The sequence below is a fragment of the Pithys albifrons genome, chromosome 14 (genome assembly GCF_047495875.1).
Source record: "Pithys albifrons albifrons isolate INPA30051 chromosome 14, PitAlb_v1, whole genome shotgun sequence".
In the NCBI taxonomy this organism is placed as follows: Eukaryota; Metazoa; Chordata; class Aves; order Passeriformes; family Thamnophilidae; genus Pithys; species Pithys albifrons.
In genome coordinates this window covers 20,250,872-20,265,950 of record NC_092471.1, presented here as the reverse complement: position 1 = coordinate 20,265,950, position 15,079 = coordinate 20,250,872, and the positions used below count along the sequence as shown (strand labels likewise).

General features: G+C 57.7%; 1 protein-coding gene across 1 annotated transcript in view; it reads right to left on the bottom strand.

Moving 5' to 3' along the window:
• Positions 1–14,292, bottom strand: part of LOC139678639 (Krueppel-like factor 5) — a 33,903-nt gene extending 19,611 nt beyond the window's left edge. Inside the window, exon 1 of the mRNA XM_071569619.1 lies at positions 13,942–14,292. Within this exon, the coding sequence (XP_071425720.1) occupies positions 13,942–14,106 (165 nt within the window). The 5' untranslated portion in view covers positions 14,107–14,292. The remainder of the gene's footprint in view (positions 1–13,941) is intronic.
• Positions 14,293–15,079: the final 787 nt, after the last annotated feature.

The following is a 15,079-nucleotide window of genomic DNA, read 5'->3' as shown; positions in this document are numbered from 1 at the left end:
TGCATCCTCCTCAGCCACATCCATGGCCATGGGGGCTCTGCATCCTTCTCGGACACATCCATGGACATGGGGGCTCTGCATCCTCCTCAGACACATCCATGGACATGGGGGCTCTGCATCCTCCTCAGACACATCCACGGCCATGGGGGCTCTGCATCCTCAGCCACATCCATGGCCATGGGGCTCTTCATTCTCCTCAGACACATCCATGGCCATGGGGGCTCTGCATCCTCCTCAGCCACATCCATGGCCATGGGGGCTCTGCATCCTCCTCAGCCACATCCATGGACATGGGGGCTCTGCATCCTTCTCGGACACATCCATGGCCATGGGGCTCTGCATCCTCCTCAGACACATCCATGGACATGGGGGGGCTCTGCATCCTCCTCAGACACACCCATGGCCATGGGGGCTCTTCATCCTCCTCAGAAATATCCATGGCCATGGGGGCTCTGCATCCTTCTCGGACACATCCATGGACATGGAGGCTCTGCATCCTCCTCAGACACATCCATGGACATGGGGGGGCTCTGCATCCTCCTCAGACACATCCATGGACATGGGGGGGCTCTGCATCCTCCTCAGACACACCCATGGCCATGGGGGCTCTGCATCCTCCTCAGAAATATCCATGGCCATGGGGGCTCTGCATCCTTCTCGGACACATCCATGGACATGGAGGCTCTGCATCCTCCTCAGACACATCCATGAACGTTGGGGCTCTGCATTCTCCTCAGCCACATCCATGGACATTGGGGTTCTTCAACCTCAGCCACATCCATGGACGTTGGGGCTCTTCAGCCTCAGCCAGATCCATGGATACTGGCACTCTTCAGCCTCAGCCAGATCCATGGACATTGGGGCTCTTCATCCTCAGACACATCCATGGACACTTGGGTCAGCCCAAGCAGGTCCTGGCTCCATCCCTGCCTGGGGCAGCTCCAGACAGGGCAGCTGAGGACTGTAGTGGGCTCACAAGAGACAGCAATGACCTGGAATGATCAGCTCATCCCTTCCCCCCTGTCCACCATGCACAGAGAGGGCATTAACCATTTCCTTGCTTTTTTTGAGAAGAACTGAACTTATCACACCCCCAGGGTTCTCAGTTCATCTCAACAGTGCATGAGATGCCCATCATGACTTGATGGGGTCTTCTAGATGAGGAGCCACCAGGTCTTTTGTGGGATCACCTTCCTTTGGTAGGGACACCTCCCACCAGCCCAGGTTGCTCCAAGCCCTGTCCAACCTGGCCTTGGACACTTCCAGGGATGGGGCAGCCACAGCTGCTCTGCCCAACCTGTGCCAGGGCCTGCTCACCCTCACAGAGGAGGATTCCTTCCCAATATCCCAACTAAACCTGCTCTCTTTCATTTTAAACGATCTTTGGTGTGGCCAGGAAGGGAAAGCCAACAAGAACAGTCTTTCCCACAGTCAAAGCACTGAACTTGGGGGGTATTATCCCCTCAAAGTCACAGTACCTGGTGTTGACCCCAAAGGATCGTCTCTCCAAAGACCCCAATGGATCATCTCTCCAAAGACCCCAATGGATCATCTCTCCAAAGACCCCAATGGATCATCTCTCCAAAGACCCCAAAGGATCATCTCTCCAAAGACCCCAATGGATCATCTCTCCAAAGGCCCCAATGGATCATCTCTCCAAAGACCCCAAAGGATCATCTCTCCAAAGACCCCAAAGGATCATCTCTCCAAAGACCCCAAAGGATCATCTCTCCAAAGACCCCAAAGGATCATCTCTCCAAAGACTCCAAAGGATCATCTCTCCAAAGACCCCAAAGGATCATCTCTCCAAAGACTCCAAAGGATCATCTCTCCAAAGACCCCAATGGATCATCTCTCCAAAGACCCCAATGGATCATCTCTCCAAAGACCCCAATGGATCATCTCTCCAAAGACCCCAAAGGATCATCTCTCCAAAGACCCCAAAGGATCATGTCTCCAAAGACCCCAATGGATCATCTCTCCAAAGACCCCAAAGGATCATCTCTCCAAAGACCCCAATGGATCATCTCTCCAAAGACCCCAAAGGATCATCTCTCCAAAGACCCCAATGGATCATCTCTCCAAAGACCCCAATGGATCATCTCTCCAAAGACCCCAATGGATCATCTCTCCAAAGACCCCAAAGGATCATCTCTCCAAAGACCCCAATGGATCATCTCTCCAAAGACCCCAATGGATCATCTCTTCAACTTGCCAGAGAAAAGAAAACCAAACCAAAAGCAAGAAGGAAAAGGCACAAACAAGCACTTTGTCTGCTCCAGTAAGGCCACTGGACCCCAGTTTGTGTGACTGGAGCAGCAGGACCGTGTTATGCTCACCACTGGCACATCGAAACCTGGCAACCAACATTCCTTGGAGGGCAGGATAACCCCGGGAGCAGCCTCTGGGAGAGCTGTGATGGGATGGCCAGTCACTCCCTGCAAAGGCAGTGCCACCCCAGTGCCCCCAGAGGGGACTCTCCAGGTGTGGACCTGAACCTTCCCCCCTCTGCCTCCTCCCAATTCCACAAATCCCACTGGAACCTCCCGCCCCGGAGACCTCTCCCCCTCCTTCAGGTGTTGTCAAAGGCCGGGCCAGGTGTTATCAGGACATCGATCGACACAAGCAGAGTCCAAGGCAAACATTTCTCGGGAGGACCGAGATAAAAGCGGTGCTTAAGCCAACGGTGCGGATTAACCGCGGGCATCGTTGGCACGGCGGGGGCACTGAGCTGGTGGGGGGGCACTGTCTGTGCCGTGATTAAACGCTTTCTAATCTGCAGGTGATAAATAACAAACCGTCAGAGAAACATCAGGTGTTGTCACCGCGCGGGGAGCAGCAGAGAACAAGGAGGGAAATCAATGTTTGCTAAACAGGCAACGAGCTTGTAAAGCTGGCACGGGGAGGCGCTGCGGGACTTCCAGCAGGACTCTCAGCTCCGAGCCCTGTGCTCGCCCCCAGCCCCTTTTCCAGACGGGACACCCTCCCAGGCTGGTGCCAGGCTCTTGCTCAAAGCCACCCCCACCAGTGGCACCGTGGTGGTCCCTGTTGCTGAGAACTTTGGGGACAGAGGCGACAGAAAAATGTCAGCCTTGTCCATGTGATGCAGCCAACAACACAACCCTGTGGTCAGCGCTGGGGTCTGACAGCAGAGGGATGTGGAGCTGCTGGAGTAGGTTCAGAGGAGGCCCCAAAGATGCTCCAGGGCTGGATCCCTCTGCTCTGGAGCCAGGCTGGGAGAGCTGGGGGGGGTCACCTGGAGAAGAGAAGGCTCCAGGGAGACCTGAGAGCCCCTGCCAGGGCCTAAAGGGGCTCCAGGAGAGCTGGAGAGGGACTGGGGACAAGGGATGGAGGGACAGGACACAGGGAATGGCTTCCCACTGCCAGAGGGCAGGGATGGATGGGATACTGGGGAGGAATTCTTGGTTGTGAGGGTGGGCAGGCCCTGGCACAGGTTGGGCAGAGGAGCTGTGGCTGCCCCATCCCATCCCTGAGAGTGTCCCAGGCCAGGTTGGACAGGGCTTGGAGCAGCCTGGGCTGGTGGGAGGTGTCCCTGCCATGGCACGGGGTGGCACTGGGTGGGCTTTAAGGTCCCTTCCAACTCAAACCATTCCAGGATTCCATGACATGGGGGTTCAAGGGATGGGGGAACAGCAGGACAGGGAAGAGCAGGACAGGGAACAGCAGGACACCCCATCCTGAGGCAAAGAGGCCCCTCCTTGGGGCACAGACATTTGTGGGACAACGGCTGTGCCTGTTGTGCCAGCCCTGGGATTGCCCAGCCCAGCCTCCTTCTCATACATGCACCTGCATGAAACTGCAGCCTCCAAGGGAATCAGCAAACAATGGGCAGGATAATCATCAATCAACCCCCCTGGCAAGTACCTGGCAGTGCCCCTTTGGAGGCTCACATTATAAATAGACCGTATTTATATACAGATTTGGTTCAATATCAGCATTTATTGTCTCCTAGTTAAATATTGACCTGGGTAAATATTTGTTTCTCTGATCATTTGGGTTTGATACTGACCTCGACCGACGTTATTTTCTGTTTGTTCCTCAAGTCTTCTGGAACTCTCTGCAAAACGGGATTAGCAAAGAAAGCCCTGGGACTCTTTCCTTTCAAGTCCACACCGTTTGGCTGCTGGAAACAGCCCCTCTGGGGCAGGCTCTGAGCTGCTGTGGGAGGGGGCTGGGCTGAGGAAGGCCCCACATGGGCTCCTCTGCTCCCTCTGTCTCACGAGGCTTCCCAGCAGCTCCAGGATTAGGTGCTGCCCTCAAAGCATCTATAGAATAATACCATTATTTGGGTTGGAAAACACCTCTGAAAGGTCATGGAGTCCAAGCATTAGATCATCCAGTTCAAGTATTTCCCTTTTTCCTGCAGCAATTCCATGCCAGGCCATGGGCAAACAGTTTGAACCCCCCAACTTGCCCAAACTTGGGGGTTCAGGGTGCTGGGAGGGGGTCCCAAACCATCACCCCAGGTGGGGTTGGGGTAAAGATGCTACAAAATCCCCCCAGGAGCACAGGGGGATGGGGACAACCGAAAGGCCTGTGGGAGGGAGGGGGGCTGGGCAGCAGAAGGCACCCCCTCACCCCCCCTGCACACAGAGAGAGGGTGCTGGGGTTGCTCAACACCCCCTCCCCCATGTCACAGCTGACCCCAAGGGGTGTTGGGGGTGTCCCTGTCACACACAGTGGGGCAACAGTCACCGGGTTTGGCCCCCTGGAAAGTGGGACCCACACAGAAATCTCTGTGCAGGCTGTCCCTGGAGCCCATGGAGAAACCTGCCAGAGGTGACCCACCCCCCCAGCTTTCCACCTGCAAGAGCAGCTCCTGGAGGAGGACAAAGATCCCCCTTTCTCCAGGTTTCAGCCTCCTGGATGGCCCAGGAGCTGAGCCAGGGGGTTATTCCAGTGCTCTTTCCATTCCAGTGCTCTTTCCTGCCTTTGAGTTTGAACTACCCAGGGTGATTATCAGCCCTGAGGAACCAGGAATTTGCCTGAGGCCAAGAGTCACCAGCCAGGCAGATGTGGGCAGCTGGGAGCCTGGTTGGCCTCTGGCAGCTCCATTCCCAGCAGACTTGCTGACTCTGTTTGCTATTCCTTCCCTCCAACAGCTGATAAAGACTCACTCAAAGGCAATCTCCCGGGGTTATTTATCACGGGAATCAGGCCACGGCAGTCAGCAATCCCAAAGGCCAAGGAAACCAGGAAAACACCCTCAGCCAACCCCAAGGTCAAGTGCCTGGAAGAGGAGCAGTTGGGAACAGCCAGGCTCCAGCAGGTTTGAAGGGAGCAAGAAGAAACCTTTCCAGAAATAAAGCCATAAACAGACTGAAAAATAACTAAACCTTGGAGACACCGAGCCTGGAGCCAGTTCTGGCCCAGCCACAGCATCTCCAGACCTTCCAGAGCACCAGGGCCACCCAGGCAGGGCTAGGTCAGGGTGGGCATCCCAGGCTGACATAACAGCAGCTCCACACTGGTTTTCCTTCTTGAAGAACTCCCAAGTGCCAGCTCAGCTCCAAAGGCAGGTGGGGACACAGGGACAGTGTCTCCCCACTCCACCCTGGACTGAGGGCTGTGTGGGAGGGCAGGTCAGGAGGACATAAGGGAGTTGTGCCCCCACACACAGCTTTCAGGATATTCTGATCCCAGGATTTCTGGGCTCCTCCTGCTCAGCAAAGGCTGAGGCCAAGCCCATCTCAGCCAGCTGGAGGTTTTCCACCAGGCCAAGCAGGCCCCCAGTGCTGGGGGTGGGAGCCTGAGCTGGGTTGACTCTTGGTTTGAGCTGCTACAGCCACTTGGATGTTTTTTGGAGAAAGATGAAATGTTTTCCTGTTGTTTCCACTCCTGGAAGATCAGGAGGACCTGGAGCTACTTCAACCCCAGCCAAAGCAGGCAGGAACTCAAGCAGTCCCTGCTTTACTAATGCATAAATCAATGCTGAATTTGGACACCCACCAGGAGCAAGTGCCCACCTGCAGCTCCACTTCTCCTTCTGGGTACAGCCCCCACCCCAGCACTTGGATGCACTTGGAGACACTTGGATGATGACCTGGACAAATTTATCTCCTTGTTCCCTGACCAAACAACACAGAGCTTGTGTTTGAGCCTTCCAGCTGCCCCTGGTTACAAATCCCTGTGAGTCCTGAACACAGCATGGCATGGGAGAGGCTGTCAGAGCCCCCAGGGAGCTTCCCCAGCTGGGGGATGGTGGGATTGGCCCCACCTCACCCAAACGGTGTGGAAGCTCCCACTCATCACCTCCCATCTGAGGAGGCAGCACATTCCCAGGGCAGGGGCTGACAAAGGCAGAGTGAGTCATCTCCTGCTTGCTGGGGCTTGTGGAGTCCTCCTGGCACTCAGCACAGCCAGAGCCAGCCCCAAGAGCCTGCTCTGCCCAGGGCAACCCAGCAGGCAAGGTCAGGTCTCACGTGCAGACAGCAAATCCCCCCAGTCCTTGTGGCCCTGCAGTCCCTCACCAAAGCAGTGGCAACACAAACCTCAGAGCAGGTGGGAACACCGTGTTGGAACCCAGATACTCTTCCAAGCTTGCACAGCTCAGGGCCAAGAAGATACTGCCAGAACTGGGACCAAGAGGGTGTTGGAGCAGCTCCATCCACTCAGCCCCCTGTGCCATGTGTGCTACTCCATGTATTTCATGGAATCAAGGAATGGTTGGGGTTGGACCTCAAAGGTCATCTGCTCCCACCAGGAGTCTCTGCTGCCAAGAGGGTCCCTGTGCTGGCCTGAGAGCAGAAAGGTTCCTCCAGATCAATTCCCTTCAGCTTAAACCCTCTCCTTCCACATTTCCCTTCTGTGTAAATGAATCCCCCTTCGGTGTTAATTAAGGGACACTGATTAAGGCACAGACCAATAACAGGCAGCCAACAGTTCTCCTGAGAAGCTCCAAGCCCTGGAGAAGCTCCAGACAGAGCTTTTTGGAGGCCAGAGTTTGTCAGCCCCTGGGAAACATGAGGACTGTGCCACTCACTGGGGCCCAGAGGGGATGACAAACAGCCACATGACAGGTTTTGAGTTCTCCCAAGGCACAGAACCACCAAAGACTGAAAGATTGGTAGGAAATGTTCTGAATGATCAGCTGGGAAAGGGGAGATGCCCCAACTTTCCCACTCAAATTAACAAACTTGGGTTTCATTTGAATATATCCAGCCATCCCCATCAAGATTCCTTGAGGAGCAACACAGTGATGATGTTGTACAAGCAGCATTAAAGTGTTGGGCTGGGGAATATCCACATCCTCTGTCCTCTCCAGGACGGGTTCAGATTCATGACATTCATACGTGGTAAGAGGTGGAAAACGTTCTTTTCTCCTGCAAAGTGATAAGTACTGTGGTTTTGGAGAAACCTGTGTGTTCCAGCTATCCTGGGACCAACTCCTTGCCATTCCCTCCTCCTGCTTGTACTGGAAATACTACAGAGAGCAAGGTCAGGAAACGCATTTTAATACTTGCAAATCCTGTTCTTGGTGGAAACCTGAAGGTTCCCCCCCCCATCAGATTTAAAAATACAAACAAAAAACAATAATTTTCCAAGAATTCTCCCAGCATTTCTGAGCTCCATGAAAGATTCTTTGTTTGAGTTTCAAGCTGAGCTTGAAAGGGGCTGAACCTCTTTGATGTGGTAAACAGCCCATGGGGGTTTTGTGGAGAGTTTTCATGCTAGCTCAAGTTCTGAGAACATCTGAATGGTAAACACGAGCTCTCCAATCCCCAAAGCCCAGCTGGACCCTGTGACTCAGGGAACTCACCAATGGAGCACAAGAAAGGCAAACATTGCAATCAAGGGGCTCAGCTAACGAGACGCTCGTACGTGCGATTATTTGCAGTGGATGGGTTAGATAAAAGAACTCACTGGAGCAGGGAAGGAGGAGAAAATAGCGCAGGAAGGTGCCCAAACAGGTTTGAGAGGGGGGACGCTCGCAGGTGATGATGCACCGGCCAGAAATGCGCTACCCTAAAGCCGGTGAGTAAGTTCAGATGACGGTGTTTGCTTCCCACACACCGCGCAGGAAGAGCGATAAAGGGAAATCCGTTGCATTCGTTGGGCACTCGGAGTCCCCAGTTCCTCCCTCCCTTTCCAGCTTTCCACCTGCCTTCTTAATGTTTAAAAAATAAATTAAAATAAATACCCAACCGCACGAGATGCTTTCCCCGCTCATCCGCAGCCTCTCGGGGATTTGGGGAACAGTTCCCAGGGAGGAGCAGGGGGACAGCACACCTGTAATTCCCGGTTTTCCCAGCGCTGCCCCTTTCCCTCTCTCCCAACCTCGTGAGCCAAACTTCCCCCAGGCAGAACAATCAGCCTTTGTCCCACCCAGACAAAGGCACTGAGCTCCGGAGCTCAAAGTTCGGGAGCCGTTTCATCCTCGGCGCTCCCTCCCCACACACACCTGGGCTCAGAAACAGAAAATAACAAATATTGGGGATGAAATGCCCCGAATTTCCCCGGGTTTGGTTCACTGCTAACACTGGGTTTATCCAAAGCCTGCTGAGCCATAGCAAGTGTCCTGTTGCCACCACAGGATCCGACCTGCAGTGATCCCACCACCCCCCTGGCACATGGGTGGGCTGGGGACTCTCCCTGAGGGTCTTCCAGCCAAACTGGAGGGATAAAGGGATCATTCCTGGGGATCCAGCCCCATTCCCCGTGGCCTTGCAGACACCTGCCAGGCACAAAGCCCATCAGACTTGCAACCCTGAAAGCCTCAGGATCAGCTGATCCCAAAGCAAGACAGGGGGAAGGATCCAGAGGCCACCCGGGGCCCCTCCAGCTCCCACCACCTTGTGCCAGGAGGGCTCAGGGGAGCCCATTGCTCCTCGAAGCCCAGGTTTAACTCTCCATGCCCATCACCACCTTTCTGCACACCCTGTGCCTGCACCAGCTGCCACCACCCTTGGGAAATGAGCTTTGCACGGTTCTCTGGCTTTGATGGGGCATTTCTGACCCCTTCTGCAAAGCCAGGAGGATCCCAGTGGGCAGAACATCCCAGACATCTGAGGGGGAATGCAGAACCACGACTTTGTGCTGCCCATGGAAGCACCTTATGGATGGAGCAGCTCGGGAAGAGGAAGGAGGGACTGGCCACTGAGTCCTGGGCAGGTCACACCAGCCTGTGCCACTGCCCTGCCTGGAAATGTGGGATCCCAGCAAGGGCCTGAGCTCAGCTCCTGCCCAGCACAGAGGGAGGAGGGCTGAGGGCTGCAGGGTTTGGGGGCTCAGGTGACACACAGTCCCTGCACAGTCCCCTCACACTGTCACCTGGCAGGGGACACCTCTGATTGCAACACCAGGAGCTCAGGGCCTGTCCCCAAATGTGGGCACAGCCTTGGAAATGGGCACTGCCCCACAGAGCTCATGTCTGTGGTGTCCCCATACCTGGGAACATCCAGCAGCCACATCCAGGACCTTCTCCTGAGCGTGGTGGGCACAGGCAGGACCCTGGGAGAGGACACAGCATTTTCAGCCCTCTCTGAGTACCCAAGGAGTGACATTAAAGTGCAAAACGATGCCCAGGCTTGGCTATCTCTTTACCATAAGGGTGGGCAGGCCCTGGCACAGGTGCCCAGAGCAGCTGTGGCTGCCCCATCCCTGGGAGTGTCCAAGGCCAGGCTGGACAGGGCTTGGAGCAGCCTGGGCTGGTGGGAGGTGTCCCTGCCCATGGCAGGGGGTGGATGAGATGAACTTTAAGGTCCCTTCCCACTCAAAGCAGTCTGTGATTCCATGATTCCATGCCCAGCCACAGGCTGTCAGCATCTCATTACAGCTCCAGAGCAAAATTCCAAAGCCACCACGTCCCCTTTTCCTGCAGAAAATCTGAATTTGTTCAGTGCCTGCAGCTCCTGCCTGGAAGTGAATCACTCCCTGACAGCTGTGCTGTGACTGCTACATCTCCCTAATAAATAAAGGATGTTTCTTTATTGAAGGCAGGATCCTTCCTGGCCCTGACACAAACCACATCTGTATGAACAGGACCCATCACCTGCTTCCAACTGGGCTGTGCAAGACCCTGGACCACAAGGAGCAGGGAAGCCCATTCCTGGTCCAGGGGGGACCCACCCTCTGGTCACCATCCCAGCACAGCCACGACCCTGACAAGGATGTGGCCAAGGGGGCTCAGATCCAGGAGATGCAGGACATGGCACACAGGGACAGAGCAGGACCCAAACAGCTCCTGAAAGCTGGAGCACTCCTAAAAATGCTCATCCCACCTTCTCCTGTGACACCAGAAGGAAAACCCCTGCCAGGAGAAAGTCAGAGGAACACCAGGGCACTCCCTTCCAGTCTATTGAAAGGGTCTGGGAAATGCCATTCCTGGTACTGAGGATCTGAGGAACCAGGAAAAGCTCTGGGGCCACATCTGATCTGTTCAAGCACCTCCCAGTGCTGGAGATGTTTTGTTCCCCAGGAGCCCCCACCCAGCCCTGGGGCAGGGCAGCAGGGTGGGAAACTGCCTGTGGGGGAGGAGCTGGGGGCACAAGGGGAGCCCTTGATGCCATCCCTTAGTTGGCAGCAGCACAGCCCACCCAAGGAGAACCCCCATCCACGCTCACCAGGGTGTTCCTTGTCACCCACAGCAGCCTCTGTCCCCAGGGGGTGCTCACAGGTCTCAACACAACCACCATGTACAGACAGGAAGGGGTTAAATGAGGGGACAGGACAAGGTTTTGCCCGACTTTCTCTTCCCAGCAGTTTTTTGGCAGGTCCTGCCCTCACTACCTGCTCTGGAAGGCCAAGGGACCCTCCAACACTGGAATTCCCAGCTGGTACAACCCACTGAGCCAGGTCCTGCCTTCCCCACATCCTCCAGGACAGGGGATGGCAGAGCCACCTCCTCACAAGTGCAGGGGAACTTGGAGGAGCCACTCCCATCCTGCACGTGTTGGGCAGGAGCAGGGAAGTGCCATCTCCTCCTGACCATGCTGGAACCTTCCTGCCAGAACCAGCTGCAGGGTGGTGGAAACCCAGGGGTGTCCTCACCATCTCACTTTCCAACACCACAGCTCCCAGGAGAGGGCAGGGACCACCTGACACCACGGGAGGCTCCAGAGGGATGGGGGTGCTTCCAGGACCTCATGACCCAAGCCCAGCCCAGAGGGACGTGGTCACCCATCTGAGGAGGAGCAGGTGATGCCAGGATGGTTCTCCAGCCCCAGGTGCCCAGGAGCTGCTGTGGCCCATCAGGCTTGGAGAGCCAAGGGCAGCCAGGTGGGACCACAGATGAGCCCTGGTGGCCCCCAGTCCCCTCAGTCATCCAGGAGACCTGGCAGCAAAGGGATGGGCTCCTCCTCTCCTGAAACACTCCCCTGGACATGCTTTGCTCTTGCTTTTACTTATTATTAATTTTTACCTTCCCTCTGGCATCAGCCTCCTGAGATTTAAAGGGGAAAATGCTGTTTCTGGCCAACCTGACTCCAACCAGGAAGGAAAAGTGCTTTTCACTCCTCTTCTCTCTCTTTGTTTTGCAATTTAGGGGTGGGAGGCTGGAAAGCCCAAGAAAGGGGAGAGCTGCTCAGAAACTCCACAAAGGATCTGTTTCCACCTGGCTCAGACTGAATAAAAGTTTTCCCGGCAAACAGCTCCCACCTTTCCCTCCTGATCGAAAAGGGATTTGAGGCAGGACTCAGGACCCTGAGACCAGCGAGGTGCTTTGCTCCTGCCTTTGCCCGAGCTCGGGAGCAGCAGGAATGCCCCGTGGGCGACAGCCCGAGCGCTGCCAGGTCACAGCCTTTGCCACCAGCGCTGTCAAACCGCTCTGATAAACAGCGGCCCGGAGCAAAAGGGCTCGCAGCCGGGCAGCCCTTCCCACCCTCCGTGTCTCTGAGGGCGCCACAGCCTCTGGCACCCGTTAGGGGAAAGGCACGGGAAACTCCTCCCCGGGACACGGGGGGTCCAGCCCCGGGTGATGCCACCCAGAACGCGGCACCCTGGGGGGGCGGCTGAGGAGGTGATCCCTGGGGTGGGGGACGATCTGTGGGTTGGGGGGGTGATCCCTGGGGGGGCGAGAACGATCCCTGGAGGGGGGGCGAGAACGATCCCTGGGGGGGGGGGGGCGAGAACGATCCCTGGGGGGGGGGGGGCGAGAACGATCCCTGGGGGGGGGGGGGGGGGGAGAGAACGATCCCTGGGGGGGGGGGGGGGGGGGAGAGAACGATCCCTGGGGGGGGGGGGGGGGGGGAGAGAACGATCCCTGGGGGGGGGGGCGAGAACGATCCCTGGGGTGAGGTGGGGGATGATCCAGCACTCAGCTCCAGCCCCTGCAGCTTCCCAGCCACCATCCCAGAGCCCCCATTGCCCCTCAAAGGACACGGGCTGGTCAATGGCAAAGGGGTGACAGCCCCCAGGCTCCCCCTCAGCTGCCACCACCCCAGAGGGAAGCCCTGGGGGGAAAGGGGGGGGCACCACCCCGGGGACCAAACTGGGGTGAGAACCCCCCTCTCCCCTTGGAAGGGCAGCAAAGATGGGCTTGGAGGGTGAAGGTGTTTCAACACAGGTGGGCTCTGCCTCCCCACGTCCCCCACAAGGAGGGCAGGAGGTGACACAGGGCTGGGCAAAGCCCAGGGGGCAGCACTGCCCACCCAGCCCAGGGCTGAGATGGGGGGGTCACCCCATCCCACCCACAGCAGGGCTACAGGGGCAGGGGAAAGCAAAAATCACTGACCCCTTGAGCATTTTGGGGAGGTTTGGAGGGACCTGACACCCTTTCCCACCAGGAGACAACCAACCCTTTTCCCAGAGCCACCCCCCGGCTCTGCTCCAGGTAACCCCCAAAGCTGGCACAGAGGGGCAGCGGCTCGGCAGCCCTGGCATTACAGAGAACCCCAAGCCAGGAGCACCACAGGGGGAGGAGGAGGAGACTGCAGAGCCCTCTGCCCCCTGCCTGACCCCCACACCCATGAGCAGCCCAGTGGGCGCCGGATCACCGGGGACTTCCACGGAAACGCAGCGCAGGAGACGCTGCCCTCGTGCCAACACCTCCCTGGGAGGGACACAGCCCCAGAGGGCAACAGGCAGTGCATACAGAACCCTGTGCCAAGGCACAGCACCCACCACAGGGATGCCCTGCTGGGGGTCCCCAAGGAGGGGCAGCCGGGGCGAGGGGGGTCCCTGTGGCACGAGGGGCCGGAGCCGCCCTGCCACCCGATCAAGATGGCGCTGGGGCCGTGGGGTTAATCATTACCCCACGCCCCAAACTCGGGGCAAAAGCCGGGCCAGCAGGGTGGGGTCAGGCCTGGCTCCCCCCTTTTCCCACCTGGAGGCTCTTGGTGGTGGGACAAGGGGTCTGTCACCCAGAACTCTGGGAAGGAGCCTCGTCCCCCTGGCTGGGATGGCACCAGCACTCCAAGGGGCTTTGCCACGGCCCAGCACAGGGATGGACACTCAGGAACGTCCCCAAGCCACTTATCTGGGTCTTTATCTCCGGCACACGGCAGGGAGGCCACCAAGGAATTTCAACGAGTGTTCCTGCCCCAACATAGTGGCAGAAAAATGCTTATAATAAATAAAATAAAATGAAAAAGGAGGTCCCATTCTCCCCCTGGCACTCACAGACATGGCGATGCCCAGGCCCACGTCCTCCCAGAGCCCCTGGAACCCCCTCACCTGCCGGTCCCAGGTGCCAGGGGTCGAGCCCCACAACACCCAGGCTCTCCTCCCAGACAGGGTGTAAGGAGGGAAGGCAGGAGCCAAACAAAAAAGAAAAAAAAGAACCAACAAAAACACACCAACGAAACCCAACACGCCCAAGAGAAAATCCGACCGAGGGGGGAAGAGGGAGCCGACAAAGCCACGGAGCTGCTTGGGCAAAGAGCAGGAAAACGAAGCAGAATGGAACCCCAAATCCAGACCGGAGTTTCGGGAGAGGCTCCGGAGCCTCGGCACACCTGAGGCCCCTTCCCTGCACCCTCTTACCTGTGCCAGGTCGGGAGGGTTCTCCAGGGGCCGGGAAGGGGCTTTGATGTCCTCGAAGACCGGCGTGTCCTCGCCGGGCTCCCCGGCCATGCCCACGGCTCTGAGCGGTGCCAACACCGCGGCGTCCTCGGGCAGCGGCGAGCGCAGCACCAGCCCGCTGCTCATGCCCTCGGCGGGGAGAGCCGCAGGGCGGGGAAAGGGGCTTCCAAAAGTGAAAAAAGGGATAAAACAAAAAAAGGGAGCGGGGGGGGGGGGGGAACAAGCAAGGAAGGGGAGGGGGAAAAGGGAAAAAAAAAGCCTGGAGGCAGAGGCGAGCGGAGAGAGGTGTAACCGTGGGAGGCCAAGTGCCGGGTCAGGGAAGGCTCTACCTGGGCTGGGGAGGAGGAAGGCGACGCCAACCTGGAAGCGGCGGCGAGGCCGTGCCGAGCCAATCAGGCTCCTGGTGATGGCCCCACCGGGAACACCGGCACATAAAAGGCCCCGAGCAGGAGCTTTGCCGGCAGCCGCGCTCTGGCACGGAGCTCTGGGAGCTCCAGCACCCAGGCCCCAACCTGAGGGGGTGGCCAGGAGCTCTGGCACAGAGCTCAGGGAGCTCCAGCACCCAGGCCCCAACCTGAGGGGGTGGCCAGGAGCTCTGACACGGAGCTCAGGGAGCTCCAGCACCCAGGCCCCAACCCTGAGGAGGTGGCCAGGAGCTCTGACACCAGCCATGCTCCGACACGGAGCTCAGGGAGCTCCAGCACCCAGGCCCCAACCTGAGGGGGTGGCCAGGAGCTCTGACACCAACTATGCTCCAACACGGAGCTCAGGGAGCTCCAGCACTCAGGCCCCAACCCTGACGGGGTGGCCAGGAGCTCTGACACGGAGCTCAGGGAGCTCCAGCACCCATGCCCCAACCCTGAGGGGGTGACCAGGAGCTCTGACACGGAGCTCAGGGAGCTCCAGCACCCAGGCCCCAACCCTGAGGAGGTGGCCAGGAGCTCTGACACCAACTATGCTCCAACACGGAGCTCAGGGAGCTCCAGCACCCAGGCCCCAACCTGAGGGGGTGACCAGGAGTTCTGACACCAGCCCCGCTCTGACACGGAGCTCAGGGAGCTCCAGCACCCAGGCCCCAACCCTAAGGGGGTGGACAGGA